At 44.7% G+C, this 26,688-nt stretch overlaps 1 protein-coding gene across 1 annotated transcript in view; it reads right to left on the bottom strand.

The window, feature by feature from the left end:
* LOC128510845 (uncharacterized) overlaps positions 1-26,688 on the bottom strand; it is a 220,576-nt gene that overhangs the window by 56,429 nt on the left and 137,459 nt on the right. The window contains exon 3 of the mRNA XM_053483382.1: positions 4,068-4,346. Within this exon, the coding sequence (XP_053339357.1) occupies positions 4,068-4,346 (279 nt within the window). The remainder of the gene's footprint in view (positions 1-4,067; positions 4,347-26,688) is intronic.

The raw sequence follows: 26,688 nt of genomic DNA, 5'->3' as shown, positions 1-26,688 counted from the left end.
GGTATCCAGAAGATAGACTGCAGGTGGAGTCGATCAGACGGCAGAAAGCCTTCCAGAACCTGGCAGTGAACTGGGGGCCTCTGTCCGAGACAATGTCCTTTAGGAACCCATGCAGGCGGACTACGTGCTCTAATATCAGTTCCGCTGTCCTTTTGGCTGATGGGAGTCCGGCGAGGGCCACCAGGTGCACGGCCTTAGAGAACCGATCAACGATGGTCATGATGGTGTCTTTTCCTTCGGAGGCCGGCAGGCGTGTGATAAAGTCGACGGCGATGTGCGTCCAGGGTCGGCGAGGGACGGGGAGAGGTTGGAGTTCGCCGGAGGTAGGTTGGTTGGTGTCCTTTGCCCTGGCGCACACCGGGCACGCCTGAAGAACTCCCGGACGTCCTTCACGATGGATGGCCACCAGAAGTCTCGTTGGAGGAACTGCAGTGTGCGTCGTATGCCCGGGTGTCCCGAGATGGGGGAGGAGTGACCCCACTGGAGTACTTCCGATCTCATGTTGGCGGGCACATAGAGCCGTCCAGGCGGCACACCTGCCGGTTCGGTCTCTGTGGTCTGCGCCTGACGAACCCTCGTTTCCAGATCCAATTGTAGTGGTGCGATGATCCTTGATGGTGGCAGAACAGGCGCGGGGTCTGCCCGGGGGCTGTCAGTTTCATGTTGGCGAGAAAGAGCATCTGCTTTGGTATTCTTAGACCCCGGGCGGTAAGAGAGATGGAAGTTGTAGTGTTCAAAAAATAATGCCCACCGCGCCTGTCTAGGGTTTAATTGCTTGAGATTTCGGATGGTGATTTGATTTTGATGGTCTGTCCAGATGATGAATGGGTCCCTGGAGCCAGTGACGCCATTCCTCCAAAGCCCACTTTATGGCCAACAGCTCGCGGTCCCCTACCCCGTATCGCTGTTGAGTGGAATCAAATTTTTTGGAGAAGAAACTACAGGGGTGTAGTTTCTGATCTGGAGCTCGTTGAGAGAGAACAGCTCCAGCGCCCACATCTGAAGCGTCCACCTCTACAACGAATGGTTTACTGGCGTCCGGGTGGAGGAGGATAGGAGCAGTGGTAAAAAGGGAGCAGAGCTTCTTGAAGGCAGAGACGGCGGTCTGGTTAAGTCGAAAAGGGTAAGATGATGGGCGAGTCAGGCCGGTCAGGGGCGCAGCAACTGTACTGTAGTCCCGGATAAAGCGACGATAGAAATTCGCAAACCCGAGAAACCGCTGAAGTTGCTTGAGGGTCTTGGGTAGGGGCCAATGACGCACAACTTCTAGTTTCTGCGGGTCCATGGCCACACCCTGGGGTGAGATGATAAAACCCAGGAACGTGGTGGAGTGCTCGTGAAAAGTGCACTTCTTCAACTTACGGTACAGCTGGTGGGCAAGTAATCTCTTCAATACCGCCCTGACGTGCTGGATGTGTTCATCAACGGAGCGGGAGTATATGAGTATGTCATCCAGGTACACGAATGCTCACCGGCCTAGCATGTCCCGGAGGACATTGTTTATAAAATGTTGGAAAGCGGCAGGGGCGTTGCACAGTCCAAAAGGGATCACTAGACTCTCATAGTGTCCGGTAGGGGTGATAAAAGCCGTCTTCCACTCATCGCCCTCTCTGATGCGCACCAAGTTGTAGGCGCTCCTGAGGTCCAACTTTGTGAAAATGGTGGCACCAGAGAGAACGTCCAGGGCTGAGTTGGTAAGAGGCAACGGATGTCGATTCTTGATGGTGATGTTATTGAGCCCCCGATAGTCAACACATGGACGAAAAGGAGGCGAGGAGGACGGCCGGATGGTATCATGGCGGAGAGCGTTGGTCACATATTCTTCCATCGTCTGCATCTCTGTGGATGACAGTGAGTAGAGGTGGCCGCGGGGTGGGACAGTTCCTGGTTGAAGGTCTATTGTGAGGTCGTACGGTCTGTGAGGAGGAAGATGAGTAGCCCGTCTCTTGCAGAAGACCTCCGGCAGGTCCCTATAGGCGGCGGGGATGGCGTTGACGTCGACATCGGGGGCCTCGGACTCCCTAGAGCACGTCCCAGCCACAGCCCGTAGGCACAGTTCGGTACAGGTCGCGCCAACTGTAGAATCCGGTTCTGTCTCCAGGAAATAAGGGGGTCATGTTGAATGAGCCACGGAAAACCTAGGATGATTGGAGGAGAGGAGATGGAGGTGACATAAAAGTTGATCTGTTCCTGATGTTTATCGATGATCAGGGTGATGGGATGAGTCTGGGTGGTGATGGGACTGGTGGAGAGGGGCCGACCATCGACAGTGGTAATCCGAACCGGCTGGGATAACGCCTCGAATTTTACCCCCAATTTTTTGGCATAAGAGAAGTCAATGAAGTTGCCTGCGGCACCGGAATCGATGAACGCAGTACTCCTAACTTGTTTGTGGCCAAAATGGAGGTGTACTTGAACCTTGAGACGGGAGGAATCGGTTGAAGTGGAGGAGAGTTGGATATGACCCGGTGAGTGGTCCTCCTGCTTCACCGGGTCTGGGCATTTCTCGGTCGAATTGGGCAGATAGCTCGGTGGTGCGTCGCTGACCCACAGTAGGCACAGAGGCCCTCCTTAAATCGTCGCTCCCGTTCTTCAGCGGTCAAGGAGGCGCGTCCTAGTTGCATGGGTTCCCCGGCTCCTGTGTTAACCACGGCAGGAGGTGGAGATCCAGCAGGTCCAGTGGTTGGAGGAGTGAAAGTAGGTCGGGCGTCGAAAGCCGGGGCGCGGGTGAAGAAGGTGGACGAGGACGTGGAGGGCGGCAGGGTCCGAGGGGCTGGCTTCGGGCGCGAGAGCATGCGTTGGTCTATCCGGAGGGCCAATTGGATGAGACCCTCCAGGGTCGCGGGCAATTCTCGTCCGGCTAGTTCGTCCTTAATGCGAGAAGCCAGTCCCTCGAAGTAGGTCGTACGGAGGGCGGCATTTTCCCAGGTGGTCTGGACGGCGAGGGTTCGGAAATCCGCCGTGTAGCGACTCACAGACGACCCTCCCTGCCGTAAGTGATAAAGTTTGCTGTAGTTGGCATAAGAAAATTCCTTATAGGAGTGCGCTATGTCTGAGTCGGAGCGCAGTACCGCCGTGGCCCAGTTAGCAACGAGACGAGAAGAGCAATGCGTAGCCAATCGGTGGAGTACTTGGTGGGATTGAACTCAAACACCAGATCTAGCGCTGTTAAAAACACACTACATTTCCCGTCCGTGCCGTTCCATTTATCTGGAAGCGAGAGAAAAACATAAGAAGGAGGGGGGGGGGCAACAGCAACAGCCGCGCGGAGATCCGCGTTCTCCCGCCGAAGGCCGCGACGTCTTGGACGCTCCGGCGCAGAGTAGCAAGATCTCCGGTTAGCTTGTCAATTAGCTCGCCGTGCCGATCCACCACATCGCAAAGACGCGCGTGATCCGCTGGGTTCACCGCGAAAGGCTCAGTCATTCTGTCAGGAACTAACCCGAGGAGACCAGAAGACGTAGCTTTAGCGGTTAGCCCTTTGTAGCGTGAATGGTAAACCCAAACGCGGAGTGACACGAATAGGCAGGATAATCACGCGATTTGATCTGAGGACTCTCACAAATGGGGAGCAAGGGAGAGACACAAATCTAACCCGCGTCCTATAAACATACACTCAATCTGGAAGTAAACCCAAGAGGGTGAGTACTCACGGTCCGGTGAAACGGTCCGAGACGACATGGGCGAACTCAAATGACTGAGCGGAGTGTAGTGGTTTGTTTACCCTTTTTATACTTCCTGGACTGAGTGTGCATGACAATATGCAATAATTTACCATTGGGTTTAGCTTTACAACATAGCCGGCTCAGACTACATTTCCCATCAGCCACCACCACTGCATTGTTCTCATCCCCTGGCTCCTGATCATACACAACTATTTTACATAATTATATTCACATATTCCTCTCTGTTTAGAACACAATGTTTATTCTGAATGATGATTGATTACACAGCACAAATAACTAACACTACACTACACACTTCCTGCATGAACACACCTTACTGTACACACTACGCTACACACACACACACACACACACACACACAGTTATAGACGTTACACTCACCTTGTAATGGAGTGACAGTCAGATTGTAGACAGTATCAGTGTTACAGTAGTAAATCCCCGAGTCTGAGAGAGACAGATCCCTTATATAGAGTGATAAATCATCTAACACACTGTATCTGTGATCTGGATCAGGGTTGTGTTTAATGGTGTCTCCTCCAGGTTTAACAGTGAGGATGGTGCATCTCCCTTCAGAAACTCCTTTACTCCAAGTCACACTACCATCATTTCTACAGTAAAGAGAAACATCTCTCCCCTCTGTTCCAGTCTTATAGTACAGGACTGTAAAGACAAAAATAAAAACTACATTAAAATGTGATGAGTCTGTAAAACATCATTTAGAGAATGAATGAACCCCAGTGGTAATGTGTGGTGTGTATAGGAGCTGTGTATAAAGTGTATAGTGGTTTACTCACCGCTGTGAGCCGTGTGTACAGAGACACAGAGCAGGAGACAGAAAAACTACTCACTTCTGAACAATAAGGTCAGGGTGTATAAATTTGAATTCTATAAAAGCTTGTGGTCAGAGTGGACGTGAGAAAGATGTAGTTGAGTGTAAATGTGTTGAGCTCTAACATAGTGAAATGTTACTCAGTGGTTATGTTAAACAGAAGTGTATACAGTCTCACACATCTCAAACCTTCAGCTTTGATTAGATTAATAATGCAATAGCAGCGGGAGCCTGAGCACAAACAGCCGCATTCAATTTATGATTTTTAAACTGGACGCAGGTCGGACTACAGGATGTTATCAAGACCGTCCACATTAAAGAACCTGTTGAGGACATCTTCAGGACTCATTAAAGGCCTAAATATGTTACACTCCAGATGCCTACAGGGTTACTTTCCTAAAGACCTCATAATGAAGACACTTCAGGACATCGCCACGGAATAATTACTAATACCCCGAAGACTTAAAGATTTCCTTGTGAGTTTTGACTTTGAAATACAGTACCTTCTACAGATGACCTGACGCTATGCTGCATGTCCACTCGATGATGTCATTAATATTATAAACAGCTACAGACTGCAATGTTTCTTTAATAAAGAAACCTCTAGTCCTTATAACAATTATGTGTAAACACTGACATGATTCCTATGTGACCTGTACACTTTAAACCACTACACATGTAATGATGCTCTGTTACTGACCTGAAGGGTCTGGATCTGGTTTACTGCTTGTGGGAGCGCTGACTTTAAAGGCTGTTATTGTTGGGGACTTGCTCATTGTACTTACATCTGTTATCAAGTTTATAGAATAAAGCGAGTAACATGTAAATGCTACAGGAAACAAAGACAAAATCTGAAAACAAACAGAAGTAATTCTATTTTAGCCTGATGATGCTAGTTATCTAACTTTGAATAAGAAACTTGTTTAATTTAAATGTGTACATCATGTACACATGACTGAATTATGTTACATTAACCAAGTTTGTTTATTAAAGTTAGTTGGTGAGAAGGTCGAGGTGTAAGATATACTTGTTTTAAATACTATGTGAACTCATCACCACTCGAAATAATTCACCCAAATAATTACAATTTTGTTTAAATGAAGTTTGTCAGCCTCTTAAGGATCACTGAGGACACTCCCGTCCTCACGCACCATCATATTTCTTTAAGTACTGTATTTTCATAAAAGCACACACTTCCTCCGTTCTTTCCTCCTGATGCACACCTGGTTTAGGGTTTTGTTCAGAAAATAAAACAACACAAATAACCAACACTACACTACTGCACACACTGCATGTTCACACTCCTCTACACACTACTGTACAGTCGTGGCCAAAAATTTTGAGAATGACACAAATATTAGTTTTTACAAAGTTTGCTGCTAAACTGCTTTTAGATCTTTTTTTCAGTTGTTTCTGTGATGTACTGAAATATAATTACAAGCACTTCATACGTTTCAGAGGATCGACAATTACATGACATTTATGCAAAGAGTCAGTATTTGCAGTGTTGGCCCTTCTTTTTCAGGACCTCTGCAATTCGACTGGGCTCTTAATCAACTTCTGGGTCAAATCCTGACTGATGGCAACCCATTCTTTCATAATCACTTCTTGGAGTTTGTCAGAATTAGTGGGTTTTTGTTTGTCCACCCGCCTCTTGAGGATTGACCACAAGTTCTCAATGGGATTAAGATCTGGGGAGTTTCCAGGCCATGGAATAAAAAAAAAATTCAAAGTTTTGGTCCCTGAGCCACTTAGTTATCACTTTTGCCTTATGGCACGGTGCTCCATCGTGCTGGAAAATGCATTGTTCTTCACCAAACTGTTGTTGGATTGTTGGAAGAAGTTGCTGTTGAAGGGTGTTTTGGTACCATTCTTTATTCATGGCTGTGTTTTTGGGCAAAATTGTAAGTGAGCCCACTCCCTTGGATGAGAAGCAACCCCACACATGAATGGTCTCAGGACTCTTTACTGTTGGCATGACACAGGACTGATGGTAGCGCTCACCTTTTCTTCTCCGGACAAGCCTTTTTCCAGTTGCCCCAAACAATTGGAAAGAGGCTTCATCGGAGAATATGACTTTGCCCCAGTCCTCAGCAGTCCATTCACCATACTTTCTGCAGAAGATCAATCTGTCCCTGATGTTTTTTTTTAGAGAGAAGTAGCTTCTTTGCTGCCCTTCTTGACACCAGGCCATCTTCCAAAAGTCTTCGCCTCACTGTGCGTGCAGATGCGCTCACACCTGCCTGCTGCCATTTCTGAGCAAGCTCTGCACTGGTGGCACTCCGATCCTGCAGCTGAATCCTCTTTAGGAGATGATCCTGGCGCTTGCTGGACGTTCTTGGATGCCCTGAAGCCTTCTTAACAAGAATTGAACCATTTTTATGCAATGCAATGATGGCTGCACGCGTTTCTTTTTTTTTGGGGATTAAGTTAATTTTCATGGCAAAGAAGGACTATGCAATTCATCTGATCACTCTACCTAACATTCTGGAGTATATGCAAATTGCTATTATAAAAACTTAAGCAGCAACTTTTTCAATTTCCAATATTTATGTAATTCTTAAAACTTTTGGCCACAATTGGCCAAAAGTTAATAGTCTGTAAAACATCATTCAGAGAATGAATGAACCCCAGTGGTAATGTGTGGTGTGTATAAGAGCTGTGTATAGAGTGTGTAGTGGTTTACTCACCGCTGTGAGCCGTGTGTACAGAGACACAGAGCAGGAGACAGATTACAGAGAGAACACACATCATCTACTGTCTTTAGGACACTGAAGTCAGAGAGACTGGGGGCGATGTTTTAAACCAGCAAGAGGAAGTGACATCACACACACACACACACACACACACACACATACACACACACACACACACACACACACACATAGACACACACACACACACACACACACACACACACACACATAGACACACACACACACACACACACACACAAAGTGCAAACACTTGTTTGCTTAATTGTAGACACACCAATCAGGTGTTTAAGCACTATAAAAAGGCAACAGGCAAGTTCACCTGTCTTTAACAAAAATAGACAGTGTCGGAAGAAGAGGAAGAGTACGGATGAGAGGGGGAATCCAGAGAGAACAAGGTGGAGGAAGAGGCCAAGGTAGGGGAAGAGGAAGAGGGAGAGGAAGACCCAGAGGAGGGGTAGGTCATGCACAAGGAAGAAGACAACCAAATCTGTGTAATGAAATTCGTGCTACAATTGTGGACCATGTAATAAACCACGGACTAACACTAAGGGAGGCTGGACTGAGAGTACAGCCTAACCTAAGCAGGAACACAGTGCATCAATTAGTTCGGACATTTCGTCAAGAGCACAGGTGAGAAACTTATCTTCTGTCAACAGAAAATCCACAGCTTACTGCATGTGCTATATCAAGCGTTTTGGTATGTATCCATGTTTCATTTTACAGTAAGCTACATGTATTTTGTTTGCCCAACATAGGATTGAACGTCGGGAACACCAAGGAGGGAGGCGCCCTATATTCACACAGGAGCAAGAAAGAGAGATCATAAACCTTGTTTTGGCCAATATTGCAAACAGACTTTGAGAAATTCAAGCCCATATTGTCAATGATCACCAAATTTTCAATAATGTCCTACAGGTCTCTCTGTCAACAATAGGCCGTATCCTAAAAAAACATCAAGTTGTGATGAAACAATTGTATAAAGTGCCATTTGAAAGAAATTCAGACAGGGTGAAAGTCCTGCGGCATGAATATGTGGCGGTATGTTTTGTTCACTGACTGTAGTATTGTGTACTGCACACATAACCTTTTTACACTACATGTAATTTTACTGTATAGCACACCTACAGTATATTGATAACACAATGTGATATTTTGCTGTATTTCAGAGAGTTTTGCGAATGGATGCGGAAGAAGTCCCGCATGAGTTTATATACATTGATGAAGCTGGATTTAATCTGACAACAGTGAGAAAAAGAAAAATTACCATCCTTGGCCACAGGGCTATTGTCAATGTACCAGGGCAATGTTAAGTTAAGCCTTTATTCGTCACACATACATTACTGCACAGTGAAATTCTTTATTCTTCACATATCCCAGCTTCTTGTTAGTAGGCAGGGGTCAGAGCGCAGGGTCAGCCATTTTTACGGCGCCCCTGGAGCAGACAGGGTTAAGGGCCTTGCTCAAGGGCCCAACAGCGGCAACCTGGCAGAGCTGGGGCTCGAACTGCAGATCTTCCGATTCGTAACTCAGAGCCTTAACACACTGAGCCACCACTGCCCCACCACCACTGCCCCACATGTGGGGGTAACATTCCTCTTTGTGCTGCCATTACACAGAATGGGGTCCTCCACCGCCATTGCCAACTTGGGTCCTTACAACACTGACCTCATCCTTACATTTTTAGACCGATTACACAATATTATTACAGCAGCAAACCAAAAAGACCAGATGCAATACATTGTCGTCTGGGACAATGTGGCTTTTCATCGTTTCTCCCAGGTACAAAACTGGTTTTATCAACACCCACAATTTACAGTTCATTACCTTTCACCATACTCTCCCTTTCTAAACCCCATCGAAGAGTTCTTTTCAGCATGGCAGTGGAAGGTTTATGATCTCCGGCTTTATGTCCAGATGGCCCTCATTCAAGCTATAGAGGAAGCATGTGATTAAATTGAAGCAGCATTCAAAAGACTCTTACCACGTTGCCTTGCAAATGAAAATATAGCCTGTGATGTTGACGAGGCCCTGTGGCCAGATCCAGCTAGGCGGAGAGATGTTTAGGTTTTTATTTTTTATTTTTATTCTGTACTGAACTGGATATGTAATTTGTTACAGTATTATTGTAAGCTTACAGTGGTATGGTATGTTTAGTAATACTATATGGAAACTGGAAAAATGTTTTGTTACGTAGGAATGTTTCGTTCAAATGTTCAGTATTGACTGACTTGAGTACATGAAAAGAAATAAATATGTTCATCAAGGTGCAGTACTTGTCTCGTGTGTTGTGTTTGGTCAATATATTCATGTTCTTTATCAATATCTCAAAAAAGAGAAAAAAAATCAAACCAAGACTATATCATTAGAAAGGTAGAAATGTTAAAAGTAAAATTAACGAAAGACTAAGAAGCCCCGTAAACTTGACCCTGACAATAACGTAGTTAACGATGCCCCGCCCCATAAACACCCCCATGCGCTTTCTAAAAAGATGGTTGTAATGCTGTATAATCCCGCCAGATGGAGCATTGACTGCGTCAGTTAACTGCAGTGTCCAAGCAGCCGGTTACTATATTTAATATATATATAACATAACTTACGTCAACATAGTTTCATAAATAGATGATGTGGTAAAAAAGAGGGATAAAAAACGATTCATAAAACAGATTTAAATCACTCAATACACAACCCATGATGCTTATGCTATTTTTAATTAATGATTAAATTAATTAATTAATAAAACTACTTATTGCAATATTTTTCACGACATCCTTAATAATCCTTAAAGACACGGTAACATCTGTAATTTATCTATACCAGTCGTTGTAGGTATAGAATACAAATGCGGGCTATGTACAGTATTTTACATTACGGTGTATTTTATCTATTTCCGTTTAATAGAAAACGGTAGATAATATTTTGCTGCAAAGTAAAGCTTAAATTTTAACTTCTGCTTGAGTTTGTTTTCGTTATATTTTTGATGTTTTCGCTGATGTTTTTTTTTTCGCTGATAGTCAAAAATTGGCATAACAAATCGATTAATAACGCATAATATCTGGAACAAATATCTGTCCATACGGATCAGTATGTCTTTAGTCATTTAACCAGCATAACGTTTCCCCATTAAAGATCTAATGGGACATTAATCACTTATCACTACGGTGAATAGATGCGGCAGCAGAGACAGATTAAATCCCCATAAACATTCACACTTAAAAACAATACTAACAGAACTAAACAGTTCCAGAGGGTCAGCGCCTGTTATCAGGACAGGAATCACCTACAGGATACTACTGGATTTTTACTGCTTATATATTTTTGCCATAGTTTCATTTGGTTTTACGCGATTTCATGTTTTATTTGTTTGTGTGTGTACGTGTGTGTGTGTGTGTGTGTGTGTGTGTGTGTGTGTGTGTGTGTGAGAGAGAGAGAGCGCGTGCGCGAGAGAGGGCTTATATTGTGATTTATCCAAGGTTACTAAAGCCTGGCTTACTACTACTAATAAAAATATTTCAATGTAACCCATGGGTCTCAATCACAAAATCAGCCAACGCTGTAAACAGATGACAAGACAAATTATATAGGCTACTCTGAAACGTTAATTTGAACATTTAAAATAAATATATATAAAAAAAAAAACATAAATATAAAAACAATCGACTATTATTGTCAGGGTCAAGTTTACGGGGCTTCTTAGTCTTTCGTTAATTTTACTTCTAACTCGAAACCAATGTGGCTTATTAAAGATGCACTGTTTTATTGGACATGGCTGTTTTGTAATGTTCTGCAAAATAAACACTGTCTACGGTTTGAATATACTGTGAACGTCTCAAAGTCACGTCTCTTCAGATCCTTCTGCAGTAATGTTATCGTGGTGTAAATTATTAACGTATCGATGTATTTCACTTGCAGACAAAATAGTCTAGTAACGAAAGTAATGAATTTGTCACTACTCTTCTCTTACGCAGCACGGCTAAAAAGATAATAAAAATGACACCAATCCTGCCATGATGCTACCCTGCCCATACACAACACTGGCTGGGGAGATGAACTCAGACTTTCCAAAACTTACTATTATTTCATGAGATGAAATTAAGCTAGGATGAAGAGAACAGAAGTGAACTCCCCTCTGTGCAATATCTAAGTAGAGTGTAACTGGAGCAGCCACAAAATGCCCCCTGTGTAACTCTGATTAGGAAAAGCTCACAGACACCAAACCTGCAGCACTTTGGTGTAATTTTTATCTTTTTAGCCGTGCTGCATGAGAGAAGAGTAGTGACAAATTCGTTACTTTTAATAACGTGATGTTTGATTGGATATTATATCATTTCCAAGTTTGATAGTGTCGATTTTAGAGTGCATTATACGCATGTATCAATGCAATGAGGACAGAGCTGCGAAATGTTTAAGCAATATAAATTCAACAAAGTGTGATCATAATGGTTGTTGTTGCTGCTGTTTAGGTCATTGGTTCCATCATGTTACTGACCGCAACTGTGTTCACAAGCGTAGGGAAAGAAAAACACTCGCTAACGCGTTTGAATGAAAAGGGGCGGCGGCTTTTCTTTGAAGATAGCGATTGCGTAATGGGGGGCAATCCGTGGCGGGGGGCGTTTTAGGGCATTACACACCTCTGAACGTCTTTTGTCTTGTAAATGATTATCTTCGTTCACCTTCCAATCCCCCACAGCGCACACACTCTGTATACTGTTGCTATGTCTGTTGGGGCACTTGGTTATACACAGCACTTTAATTTATGAAACACTTACTTCCTGGTTTGTTTTATTTTAAATATTGCTTATTACCTTTTCCCGCAAAATAAACATTAAACATTAGGACTGATGCTGAACAGCTGTGTTCATAGGTTTAATCAACGCTTTACAAGACAACAGTTAAAGCGTTTGTGGATGAGAGGTGTGTGTGTGCGCGCTCCTGCATTTCTCCGTTGCTTTAACACAAACATTTGGGCACAGACAAGTAAGTCTCACACACACACACACAGAGCAATTAGCACCATGTCATAGTCAGTATTCTCCACTGAGGTTTCTTACCTTCCACTCCTTCTAAGTTTGTCTTTGCTCTTTTGATGGAGTTTTTAAACCCCCCCAAAAAAAATTTATACTGAGAAAAAAATGATTATAATGGTTATAATCACAAACTAGCACAGATACATATGATCAAGTGTTATATTATAATAATAATTATTATTATTATTATTATCATCATTATTATTATTATCATTATTATTATCATTATTATTAGCCCAACTCTTTGACTATTCAAAACAACATCGGGTCCCATTTTTTGCACATTAAAGTTGTTGGTTTAAGTAAATGTATTTTTAAATAGACAAACAATCCCCCAACAATTAAAACACACACACATGACTTTAAAAATAAAATTTATTCTTCCAAAACTAGTAAAAGGTAAAACAATAATTTGTATTAAACAGGTGAAAACATGTTTACTTTTTGCTTAAAGGTCATTAAAATACCCGGATAACACCAGCTGCTTATCAGTCTCTATCTGGTTCTTTTATATTAAAATATCATTTTTTAAAAATATTAAAGATGGAACTGTTTAATTCTTTGTTTCCCCCCTAAAGTATCAAACGTTTTGCAATTCTATGTTCAGAATATACAGTAGACCTGACCAAACATCATTCTAAAGCTGTTGCACTGTGACGTCATCCCTCCTACAGTTCCCTTTAACAGCTTGTTCAGGCTCCTCCAGTAGCTCCAAAAAGCCAACCGTCATCCGTCTGACCCCCCAATCCTCCACGGCTGAGCTCTGCTTAAAGAAAACAGGAGAATTTAGTGAAGACAAAGATAAATAAACTTCACAGAATATCTAGTTGTAATAAATATAAAAGATATTAGTAAACCTACACCACAGAGTGTGTAAAATACTGTTTTGGGGAATTCTGGAATGTAAATAAACTGGGCTAACTTTAACCATTGAACTTTGTTAGTGTTAACCCCGGTCTGTCTGTATTACCGTCTGCATTAAATTAACCGAGAATTTACTTAATGCGCTTTTCATACAAATAAGTTAAGCGATATAACACTCGTATATATTAGTTCATCTCTGAAGCCAAACTATAACTTCCCGAGTACTGAAGCCCCCCTCACCTCCCCACACACACACACCTCCCCCCACTCCTTAACTGATAAACACTTCAGAGTTTGTATCCAGCTCGGTAACTAAGCGCTTGCGCTACCGCGCAAAGTCACTGCCAAATTGAGAAAAATATAAACCGGGTTATGAGCGTTTAGCTCGCGAGCTCCTGTACATCTATCCTCAGCTTGTGTCCTTCATGAACTGCATCACAAAATATTCACAGAAATAACCTGCAGATTAACTCTTACCCAAAGAATAAATAAATGCTGAATTTATCCAGACAACACGTGGTCAGACTCTAAAGGCATTTTTATAGAGCACAAACACTCTTCATCCGGTAGTGCAGCTTTTGTAATAGGGACATTAATAGTATTTTCAAAGCTTTAGTGTCTTTTTTAGTTAAAGAGGAGTGACATTGTGAGTTTGTGACACTGACAGTAAGCTGTAATGTTAACTCCAGACTTGGTAAACAGATCATTAAGTTATCTAAAGTTACATCTGACCGCTGCTGGTGCTGCCAGTGATTTTCAAAACGGCCAATAAAAAACTAAACTGGGAAATAAACTGTAAACTAATCCCAAACAAATTTTATAAATTAAAACACCACTTACCGCGAATAGTCTATTAAGCCGCCATCTTCATCTCTAGTGCAGTTTGGCAGCGTCAGTTCAGCGGGGGTGGGTTGTTAAAATCACGTGATTGCAACTCAGCGCAGATAAATTGCTGGCTTGTGTTAACGTGTCCTTGAGAACGAAGCGCCATCTAGTGGTGGAACCAGGTAAATGCATAAATAGGGCTTGAATAAGCGTGTTTACTGTGAAATCTTGACACGCCTTTCTCGAAGGAAAAGGAGGGGGGATTACGGCGTGCATAGGGCAGCCATACGCCATTCGTACGCAATTCACACGGCCGCGGCTATTTGGCGTGGCTCCATCTATACCTTAAACAAAGTGTAACCATACCTGCTGCTTAGCACTTTAGTTGCATTTCTGCAACACACTCACTCCTTTCTACAACACACTTACTCCTGCACACTACACACTATTTTATACATACGACACTTAATTTAAAAATGAAATCTCAGGGTACCATTGGGAAAACACATCTATTCAAAATACAAAACACATTGGGCAATTGAAAATACTAACTTACAAAATTGAACACCAATCAGCCAGCTACAAAAACACCTCACTTAAGCCATTTTGAGAACTTTGCAAGCATGGAAGCAGGGAGAGCTAGAGGCAAAGGTAGAGAAAGAGGAAGACAGAGAGAGAGAGGAGAACGTGGTCGAAGAGGCCATGCAAGGACCATTATTTCTGATGACATAAGAGCAACTTTGGTGGACCATGTAATAAACCATGGCCTGACTATGAGGGAAGATGGGCAGAGAGTCCACCCTAATCCAAGCCGTTTCACAGTTTCATTCATAATAAGGACATTCCGACTGGAAAACAGGTATGTCTTCAACTCTCTACTCTACTCAGACTGTATCTAGAGTATTTACAATACTGTACCATATCACATTTCAGGGTGACTAATGCTCCTTTTTGAACAAAAGTAGTAGTTTTGTGAAACATACGATGATAACGTGTTGAGATGTTTCAGTACTATGTATGGTATACAGTAAAGTAAAGTACAGTATATACAATACTGAACCAGTTAAAACACTGCCCGTTACAGTGAGTCATGAGACAAGCGCGTGCACCGGGGCTGGAGATGATTGTATTCTCTTCATTGTACCTGTTAAAATAAAGTCCAAGAATGATAATAAGACAGTAGAAGTGTATGCCTTTATGGACCCAGGTAGTTCTGCTACCTTTTGTACCGAGTCATTAGCAAGGCGATTAAACGTACAAGGTAAAAAAAAATTACATCATGTTAAGGACCATGAACGCAAGGAAACAAGTAGAAAGTTACGTGCTTACTGACCTAGAGGTTAGTAGTCTGGAAGAAAACATTTTTGTTGAACTCCCCAAAGTGACAAACTCAGTGGAAGACATTCCACAACAGCACGACATTGATAAGTGGCCATACCTCAGCGAAGTAAAATTGCCTCAGATTAATGCTAGAGTTGAAATTCTCATATGTAACAAAGAGCATAGGCTTCTAGAACCATGGCGAGTAATTAACAGCAGGCACAATGGGCCATATGCAGTAAAGACCGCTCTTGGATGGACCATAAATGGACCTCTTTGAGAGTCGGTCGAGGAAGCAAGCGAGCGTTGCAGTCAACAGAGTTTCCATCGAAAGTGATAAAACAAATCCCTTGTTTTAAAGCACTTTAGAACAACACACACCAACACTACATTAGAGCGGGAGGAGCGAAGCGGGGGTCTTCTTTTTTTCCACACCCCCGTTCTCTATCCGCGGTCCAGGGCCGGGGGCTGAGAGGAGGAGCTGGCCGTTCGGTCGGGGTCTGGGCTGGTGGTCCTTTCCGCTGCTGCGGGGACCGGGGGGGTCTTTCTGTCCCCACGGCGGAGGGAAGTGGGTATATGGGGAGTGTGAGTGTGTATACTGTGTCTATTTTTGTGTGTCTACATGTGTGAGTGTGTGAATATTTGTTTGTGTGTATGAGGGTGGGAATGTATGTTTGTGTATATGTGTGCCTGGCTGTCTACGTTTAGGTGTCAGGTCAGGTCCTAGACTCCACCTCTCTCAACATCCCAGGCCCCCCCTGCTCTGCCACCACACCCAGCTGTGGGGTGCCCCCAGCCGCTGGTGGGTTGTTGGTTTCTCGCTCCGGGGCGGGGCGCTCGGGTGAGCGCTGGCTCACTCGCGGCGGTCGCTGGGTGGGATCTGGCTCTCCTGGCTTGGCTGGGCACCGGCTGGGGGGTGGAGGGGCCCTGGGATCTCTGGACCCAGGGACCGGACTGCCTCGGAGTGGACTACCGCCGGCGGCGCCTGCGGTCCTGTCGCCACAGCCCCCTGGGGCATCTGCACTGGGGCTGCTGGAAGACCCCCCTCTGGGCTCTCCGCTGCCCCTTTCGGGGTGGGTGGGCTGTCCCTGCGGTGGTTCTCCTGGGACTCCTGTGCTCTGGGGGGCCTCTGGATGTCTGGGACCCGTGTCTCCGCCGTGTCTGCTCCATGCCTTGCGGGACGAGACTGTGGTTCCCCACACACACTATTAAACATTTACATGGAGGAACCTTATGAACACAAGCGCGCTCACACACACAGGTGTGCACAAAAACGTTCACACTGGTGTACAAACAGGTGCTCACACACAGACTGTCTTTGCTGTTGCTTTAAAACAAAATGTTTATTTCAAAATATTTTATGTGCGCGGTAACAGGTTTTAGGATTTATGATTTACTGCGAATCATACAGATGTTGGTTGTGGCTGCAATTTCTCTGCTGTTGTGTCTTCTGTTGTTTTCTCTCTTTTTTTTCAGCAGGTACGGAAGCAGATTCTGACTATATTCTCTCCTCTATATATATTCTATATTGTGATGACAAAGCTGAGTTGTCACAAGTTCAGTTTTTAGACTCTGTAACTAACTCTCTGCAGTTTACAGATAATCACTTCTACATCGGCCTCCCATTTAAAAAGGCAGCTATTCAAATGCCCAATAACCGAAGTGCAGCCATGCAGCGCGCACTGAACCTCAAAAGGAAGTTTAAAAATAACCGCTCCTTTCACGAAGAGTATTCAAACTTCACGACATGTTTGAAAAGGGTCATGCAGTCAAGGTCCCCACACCTCACCTAAGTCGACAAGACGGGCAAGTGTGGTACTGTAAATACCTCACCATGGTGTATACCATCCTCAAAAGAAAAAGCTAAGGGTAGTCTTCGACTGTGCCGCCAGCTATCAGGGAGTATCATTAAATAGCAAGCTTCTGTAGGGACCAGACCTGACAAACTCATTGGAGTGCTCACACGCTTTAGACAAGAGAAAGTTGCCATGATTGCAGACGTGGAAGCCATGTACTATCTGGTTAGAGTTCCGGAAAAGGACACAGACTTGTTGCGTTTCCTATGGTGGCCGAATGGAGACGTGAGTCAGGACTTGGTCAAGTATAAAATGGTCGTTCATTTGTTTGGTGCAAAATCATCTCCCAGTGTAGCTAACTTCGCCCTTAGGAAAACTGCAGAAGAAAACCGCAGCAATGCATCTGCCGAGGCAGTCGATACAGTACTTAAAAACTTTTACGTAGATGACTGCTTGAAGTTGCGCTATATAGTAATCTCACCAAACTTTGCGCAAGTGGAGGGTTTCACCTTACCAAGTGGGCAAGTAATATTCGTACATTACTAACTTCCATTCCTGAGAATGAAAGAATCAAAGACATAAGAGACTTAGATTTGAGTATAGACGCACTCCCTGTCGAGAGGGCTTTAGGGGTGTTGTGGTGTATCAATTCAGACACGCTCAAGTTTAAGATTAGTTTAAAAGAGCAGCCTGTGACTAGAAGGGGAATCTTGTCAGTCACTAGTTCAATTTATGACCCCTTAGGCTTCCTCGCACCAGTCATACTGCCAGCTAATATCTTAATGCAGCAGTTGTGTGAGAATCGCTTGGGACGATGACATTCCCGAATAATTTATAAAAAGATGGAGGGCCTGGCTACAAGAGTTGCATCAATTGTATGAGTTTAGTGTAGCAAGATGCGTAAAACCAGTTAACTTTGGAGTTACAACTACAGCACGACTTCACCACTTCTCAGATGCAAGTGAAATGGGATATGGAGTTGTCTCATATATTAGTTTAGTAAATGCTGATGGACTCACACACTGTGCATTCATGATGGGGAATTCAGCGGCAGTGGTTGCTGTAAACAACGACAAAATGTTGAAAGGTCAACTGGAAATAGACAGTACAACTGTCTTGAGATACATTGTCAATGAAAAACTTCGTTTTAAAACCTTTGTTGCTAACAGAATTTCCATCATACGAGAGTCAACCAAGCCAGAGCAGTGGAGGTATGTCAACACTTCAAAAAACTCAACTGATGCTGCTTCCAGAGGAGTTTCCTGTGAAAAATTCATAAAAAACAACAATTGGATCCATGGTCCCTCCTTTTTAAAAAAAAACAGAAAGAGGATGACATTGAGATTAAACATTCAGCCTCAGTGAATCTCGTAAAGACTATAGAGAGCACAGATGCCGTGAGTAAATTGATTAACTATCACTCTGACTGGTACAAGTTAAAAAGATCTGTTGCCTGGATTCTTTGCGTTAAGGACATGCTTAAGCAGAAAACAAAAAGGATTAAGGGACAGGCAAATAACTCAATAACAGAAAGCCCTGGGTCTCTAACAATTAAGGACTTAACAATGGCAGAAAACAAAGTCATTAAGTTTGTTAAAAACCAAAACTTTAAAGACGAAATTTCCATGTTACAAAAGGGTAATGTATCCGTAAAAAGAAACGTCTCGGGTTACTTTGCTGTAACCCTGTTCCCTGAAAAAGCGGGAACGAGATGCTGCGCGAAAGCGCTATGGGAAACGATTCCTCGTGACCGGTTGTGAAGCACGTGTGTGTCAAACACGCCAAATATTTTGGCATCTATAACCTCAGGCAGGTGACGTCAACCGATAAGGTGCACCTGGAGGTTATAAATAGGCATGAACCGGAAACACCCTCAGGTCAATTTTGTCTGAAGGATGTCCAGTCACGCATGCAGTGCGGCATTGTAGCGCAGCATCTCGTTCCCGCTTTTTCAGGGAACAGGGTTACAGCAAAGTAACCCGAGACGTTCCCTTTCAAAAGCTACACTCGATGCTGCGCGAAAGCGCTATGGGAACGAGAATACCCACTCCGCCGCACTGCAAGTGTCTGGACCCCCAGGGTTGTGTCGTGTGCGCACAGTACCCCCAAGGAGTCCTAGACCCCGTAAGCATGGCATCAAACCATGACGCCTGACCGATGTCTTGCGGAAAGGCAGCCTGCCGCATGCCATCTTTGGGAGCCCCTCTTGCCGGAGCAATAGACAAAGGCAAGCTTCCTGGTCGAACGGCCCTAATCACTAGAGGCGAAGTATGCCACGCGCCTCATAGGCTAGAGCACTAGCATCTTTAACCCAACTCGTCTAATGGCGGCGGCCCTTGGGCCGCGACCCCACGACATATGAGACCCTGCTCTAATTTACGGCCCCGGCTTAATGCAGAGGTGCGCTGTAAATTGAAGAGCATGAGCTGGACACAGCGAATGAAGACTTACTGCTCCGGAGCTAACGGCGGAGGACCGAAGGCTTCAACTGTGGGAGATAGTTGGGTAAAAATGCAGGACGGCTTTTTTTTTTTTTTTTTTTTGCAGAAACTTCCAGCACTGTAACAGTTTGGCAGTGGACTGGGTCTACATGTTTTATGTCCTGGAATGTAAAAGATCCTGAAGGACAGAATTTGTCCTGTCCTCCTAGGCTAGGGCACTAGCATTTCCAACCCAACTCGTCTAATGGCGGCTGCCCTTCGGCCGCGCCCCCAAGACGTATGAAACCCTGCTCTAATTTACGGCCCTGGCTTAATGCAGAGGTGCGCTGTAAATTGAAGAGCATGAGCTGGACACAGCGACTGAAGTCTTAACTGCTCCGGAGCTAGCGGCGGAGGACAGAAGGCTTCGACTGTGGAAGATAGTTGGGCTGGAGTGTAAAAGGTCCCGAGGGACAGAATTTCTCCTGTACTCCTAGGCTAGAGCGCTAGCATCTTTAACCCAACTCGTCTAATGGCGGCTGCCCTCCGGCTGCGGCCCCAAGACATATGAAATCTGCTCTGATTTACGCCACTGGCTAGTGCGGTGGTGTACTGTAAATCCTAATGAGCATGAACTAGGCGCAGTTAATGAAGTCTTACTGCCCCGTAGCTGTAACGGCGGAGAACAGAACTGCAGAAGATAGCTGGGTGAGGATGCAGAATAGCTCTAGCTAGCCAATGGCAAAGCCTAAGCACAATAAGAAGGCTGATGAGGCCCGTGAATAAGCCTGCAACTAAGGGGTGCTTTCCACCAGCCCCGTCCTGTAGGCGAGGAGCGGCTACGTATGTTCTGAGTGCACTAGGGCAAAAGCCTGAGGTCAATTTTCTTGCAGAAGCTCCAGCACTGAAGCAGTTCGGCAGTGGACTGGGTCTGCATGTTTTGCCATGTCCTAGTGTAGTTTTCCACGCTAGGACATGTTAACCTCCTGACTGCTGGAGGGAGTATTTCAGGGCCAGAAATAGAGTCATCGTTTCGGGGCAATTGATGTGCAACACGAGCAGATGACCTCTCCAGATCCCTTGGGCTGGGTGGCCATCTAAGGCCGCACTCCGGCCCCTAAGGGAAAAACGTCTGCCGTTAGCAACTTGCGACGACAGGACGGACCTAGAGTGGGACCCAGGGTCAAGGACGAGGGTCTGAACCACATAAAAAGGGTACGAAGCTCCCGGCGCGTAACCCTTATTACCTCTGGGGATTGGCCCTTGGATGAAATCCCCAGGCACTTAGCCACCACAGAAGCGGTGAAAGTTACTTCCTGCTTAGCTTGAACTCCTTTAGAGTGTTCAGAATGGACTTGACGCGCGCAGGAGACAGCTGTGCCCGCAGTGCGGTCGGATCTCACATGACACTCAATGTATGCTTTGTGTAGGAAAGAGAACGCTTTCCATGGCGTTGAAACTTGATCCTAAAGAAAACGAGGTGAGCTACGATGACATGTTAATGCCAAGGCGCTAGCTCCATGAAGAGGGTACGAAGCTCTCGGCGCGTAACCCTTGTTGCCTCTCAGTTGCTGGAGGGAGTATTTCAGGGCCAGAAATAGAGTCATTGTTTCGGGGCAATTAGCGTGCCACACGAGAAGATGACCTCTCCAGCTCCCTTGGGCTGGGCGGCCATCTAAGGTCGCGCTCCGGCCCCTAAGGGAAAAACGTCTGCCGTTAGCAACTCGCGACGACAGCACGGACCTAGAGTGGGACCCAGAGTCAAGGACGAGGGTCTGAACCACATAGAAAGGGTACGAAGCTCCCGGCGCGTAACCCTTGTTGCCTCTGGGGATTGGCCCTTGGATGAAATCCCCCGGCACTGAGCCACCACTGAAACCACTCTGGGAGCGGTGACGTTACCACCTCGCCTAGCTTATACTCCTTTAGAGTATGCTTTAATGAGTTCGGCGCGCGCAGGAGACAGCTGTGCCCGCGTTGCGCTCGGATTCCACATGACACTCAACCTCATACCTCATGTAGGAAGGAGAACGCTTTATGGCGTTAGGGCTCCACCCTAAGAACTGAGGTGAGCTAGGGCGACGTATTGACGCCGACGGAGGGGTGGTGATGGTGGTGGCTGTTAGGTGTTCGGTTTCCTGAAACACGGCAGGAGGAACGCGAGCAACTAACACTTTGTCCTGAGGATACTGGTTTTCCACAGTGCTTCGTGCTTAAGGAGACATAGCTGGCAGTAGGTTCCCCGCTGCCAGCCTCTCTAAAGGTGCACGAACTTTAACACCTCGGCTAGATGGGTGTGTCACTGGAGACCGCTGCTCTCCGAAACACTAATGGTGGCGGAGATTGAACCACGGCCTCCTAAGGATGCTGGTCCTCTTCATAGCTTCGTACCTAAAGAGACAAAGCTGGCAGTAGGTTCCCCGCTGCCAGCCGCTCTAAAAGGTGCAGCTCTCAGTAGGTCAGTCTGGTCTGCCTGCAAAGCCATCGTGTGCAGGGCTGCACCAGGCTGACCCGCTGCCTGAAAAATCTTCTCCCACCAACGAAGATGTTAGTCTACACGCTTGGTAGGGAGTGTGGATTTTTCCCAAGAGGATGAGCTCCCAGGGGAGAGATAGCCCGTGAGCGTCTCTCTGATCTGGGACCTCATCATAAAGGACCGCGCTTTCATCCATGACATTGGAACAAACCAAATGTCAATAGCACAAAAACACAGGATAAATATGGCTTATTCCATGAAAGAGTTAACTCATGGAGGTCGCCAGGAGGGGAGGGGCCATCACTGAGGCCCCTCCTCCTCCGGCCACCCGACAGACACCTGTCGGCTGACCGTGAGCGTTTGGGGGATTTATTTAATTTATTTATTTTTATTTTTACCGCGAATCGAGGTGTACGCGTCGGACCGCGCGTTACCACCTCTAACACAAACTAACACACCGGCTCATCACTAGAGGAGCGGTCTGGAGTGATAGTTTCCATCTCCGCGGGAGCGAGAGAGAAAGTTTTTCCCCCCTTCACCAGAAGCGCCGAAGCGTGCTGGAGAAGTGGAAGGTAAAAGACTCATGATCCGGCGAGAGAGCGAGAGAAAAGGAAAATCCTGTCTCGCGCACCTCGGCCAGATTGCACGCCAGAAATGCGCTGCGGGTCGCGGTTTCACTTTAAGACGGCGAACCCGAGCGCGCGGGACTTTAATAGGGAGAAAATCGCAATACTTACCTGCTTCCTGAAGCCCGAGATAGCGTGCTCCTCCCCCAAACACTCAAACAGAAACGCGAAGATCGCCCTCAGCGAGATATTCTTCTACACGGAGGGACGGACTCGTGTCTTACTCGGCCATCTTTCTGGTGAGTAGTAAGACACTTCTATTTTCGCTTTCTGTTAAAATGCTTGCACACACGCACACACACAACATGGATCCTGAAGAGAAAATGATCTGAGGGTGTTTCCGGTTCATGCCTATTTATAACCTTCAGGTGCACCTCATCGGTTGACGTCACCTGCCTGAGGTTATAGATGCCAAAATATTTGGCGTGTTTGACACACACGTGCTTCACAACCGGTCACGAGGAATCGTTTCCCATAGCGCTTTCACGCAGCATCGAGTGTAGCTTTTGAAAGGGAACAGTTGTCTCTCCAAACTAGACCCAGTACTGCAGGATGGAGTGCTAAGAGTTGGAGGACGTCTTGGTAGGTCTGCAATGCCTGAGCATGTAAACCACCCAGTCATTATACCCAAAGACTCACACATCACAACTTTAATCTTAAGAGACATTCACGAACAGGTCGGACATTGTGGAAGGAATTATATGCTTTCAAAATTGTGGCAGAAACACTGGATTCCAACTGCAAATTCCCTTGTGAGAAGGTTTCTGTCCAGTTGCGTGACATGTAGAAAGATCAGAGCAAAAACTAGTGAACAAAAAATGTCAGAACTGCCACGTGACAGAATAACACCAGATCACCCACCGTTCACTAACGTAGGGGTAGATTATTTTGGACCCTTCGAGGTCAAATGGGGCAGAAGTAATGTTAAAAGATATGGCATATTGTTTACTTGTCTGACAACAAGAGCCGTGCACATTGAAGTTGCGCAGTCATTAGATACAGACTCCTGCTTAAATGCTATTCGACGCTTCATGTGCAGAAGAGGCCAGGTGTCAGTTATAAGAAGTGACAATGGAACAAACTTTATAGGTGCTGAGATTGAATTGCGTAAAGCTATCAAACAGTGGAATCAGTCAAAAATTTAAGGCGTCCTTATGCAAAAGGGGATACAATGGATATTTAATCCTCCTGCTGGGTCTCACTTCGGTGGAATATGGGAAAGGCAGATAAGATCAGTTAAAAAAATCTTGAGGTCCGTACTAAAAAAACAAACACTAAACGATGAGAGCTTGCACACATTCCTGTGTGAGGTGGAAGCTATAATGAATGACCGTCCCCTTACCACTGCTACAGACGATCCCACAGACCTGGAGCCCCTGACACCTAACCACCTGCTGCTGATGAAAAAACAGCCAAACTTGCCTCCTGGACTTTTCAAAAAAGAGGACATTTATGCACGTCGCAAGTGGAAGCAAATTCAATACCTTGCCGACTTATTCTGGAAGCGATGGGTGCGTGAATACTTGCCCTTGCTTCAGGAGCGCCAAAAATGGTCTCAAGTAAGAAAAAACCTCACGATCGGAGACGTAGTTCTAATAATTGACGAGTCCTCTCCAAGAAATTCATGGGTCGTCGGACGGATCACGAAAGTGTTCCCTGATAAAAAAGGACTTGTGAGACGTGTACTGGTCAAAACTAAAACCAGTACCCTGGAAAGACACATCGATAAGCTGTGTCTCATATGTGAAATGGACTGTTAATTACCTTATAAAGTAGTCATGTTCCTTTCATTTGGTACGCAACAATATGAATACCTTAAGTTAAACCGGTAACAAATGTTTAAAGTGTTAAGAAAGCTGATTCAAATTTTAATCTAATAGTAAATTTTGTGGTCCTATTGCAAAAAAAAAAAAAAAACACCAACAAACAAAAATGTGTGTAATTGTCAGTCTTCCTGCCTGTCAATTAGGGGCTGGAAATGTAAGGGCCATATTTTATTCTTGTGATTTGTTGTTGTGTTTATTTCATTTTAGTCTATTAGTTAAGCATTAAGCATAAGTATCATACTCATAATTTGTATTGTGACATCATTTCATGAGTTGTTCTGTGACATCATCTTACAGTTATGTGGCTGGATGTCTATCACACACATTAGTTGTTCTTGTTGATAAGACACAGAAGGATACAGAAAGGTGTGCAGAACACAAGCTTTTGACCGTGAGACAGTAAGTTACAAGGAATACAGTAAAATAAGTTGTTGTAACTGTAATCTATCGAAGCTACAGAACACAGCAAGCGACTTGTCGTGACTACATTGGATTTATGCAAGAAACTGTAACAACCCGTGTACTTTGATGTTGAAAATAAATAAGAGACAAAGAAATCAACAAACATCTGGAGTCGTCAGTGACACTGTGTAACAAAAATACACGCGTCAGAACTTGTGAATAACATGCATGTACAAGTACTGTAAAAAGAAGCAAACCAATAACAATTTGTGGTTGCATTTTTTTACAGAATGGCTAGAAGACCTACTGGGGGTGGACGCCAGCGCCTGTTCACACAACAGCAGGAACTTGCCATCGTGAACCTAGTGAGAGCAAACAATGCAATCCGTCTCCACCAGCTACAGCAAGAAATACTTGAAGATAGGCAGGTATTTAACAACATAAATGAAGTAAGCATTACCACTATCAGACGCATCCTGGTAAACCACAACATGACCATGAAGCAACTGTACAGGGTCCCATTTGAGAGAAACAGTGTCAGGGTCAAAGGACTTCGACATGAATATGTACAGGTAAGTGTTACAGTCCTTTACATTTACAATACAGAATGGGTGCAGTACAGTAACAGTTGAATATGTACCATTTGATCAGTACCACATAGATATATTCGGAAAGCTACACAGGTACCTGTGTGGTGGGGTGGGGCGGTTCTGTATGTGTAGTAGTGTAGTTGTGTGTTTTGAGTAATGCCATCCACAATACAGTATGTATTTTTTTGTTGCAGAGAATCTTGGACATGGATGGAGCTGCTCAGCCTCATGAATTTATTAACATTGACGAGGCTGGATTTAACCTTAGCAAAAGTAGATGATGGGGACGTAATATACTTGGCCAAAGGGCGATTGTGCACGTCCCGGGGCAGCACAATTACATTGTGTGCCGCCATAAGCCTCCGAGGGCTACTGCACCATCATTCCAAACTGGGTCCATATAATGCGCAACACATAATCACATTTCTAGATGCACTTTATGATGCAGTTGTACAGGACAGACCAGAGCAGCCCAGGTTTGTTGTTGTCTGGGATAATGTTAGTTTCCATTGGGCTGCTATCGTCCGGAACTGGTTCACCAACCATGATCAATTTGAAGTTGTGTATTTGCCCCCTTACTTGCCATTTTTCAACCCTATAGCTTGGATGGCACGTATATGACCGCCAACCACATGCCCGCATGCCTCTTCTGCAGGCAATGGAACAGGCCTGTGGAGACATTGAGGTAAAGTCAATCCAAGGATGGATTCGGCACACAAGGGGATATTTTCCCCGATGCTTAGCAAGAGAAGACATTGCTTGTGATGTTGAAGAGATCCTGTGGCCAGACCCCAACAGATGGCAGGATCGATAAGTCCACTTATGCACAATTGTATTTTTCTGTGTTTTATGTATTATGTTGTATTGTATTTTATGTATTATGTTTTATTGTTGCTTTAACTGAATTTACTGTACTGTAAAGTACACGACTGTAATGTACAGTATTTAGTATTTCATTTTTTGGGTGTTGTGAAAACGTGCCTTCTGTGAAACTGAATAAAAACAGTGCAAACAAAAGCCTGCCATGTTTTATATAAAGTAGACTAGTGTGTTGCTGCTGATTTGTAAGTGTATTCATATGATGCAAGTGGGTTTCATTTTGTCATTAGAGCGACATTTTGACAAAGGATTGTTAGGTTTTGATAGCAGAATTTCAATTTGACATATGTGAATGGTTTATTTCCCAGTGTTGTGTCTTATTTGCTTGTAGAGTTTTGACATGAAGAGACAAGTTTTGTAAAACATGTTTAAGCAATGGGCAAAAACTGTAATGGTTTTAGAAATGCG

This window comes from Clarias gariepinus, chromosome 2 (genome assembly GCF_024256425.1).
Source record: "Clarias gariepinus isolate MV-2021 ecotype Netherlands chromosome 2, CGAR_prim_01v2, whole genome shotgun sequence".
Classification (NCBI taxonomy): Eukaryota; Metazoa; Chordata; class Actinopteri; order Siluriformes; family Clariidae; genus Clarias; species Clarias gariepinus.
The sequence above is the reverse complement of the archived record's forward strand: the minus strand, read 5'-3'. Positions and strand labels throughout refer to the sequence as shown.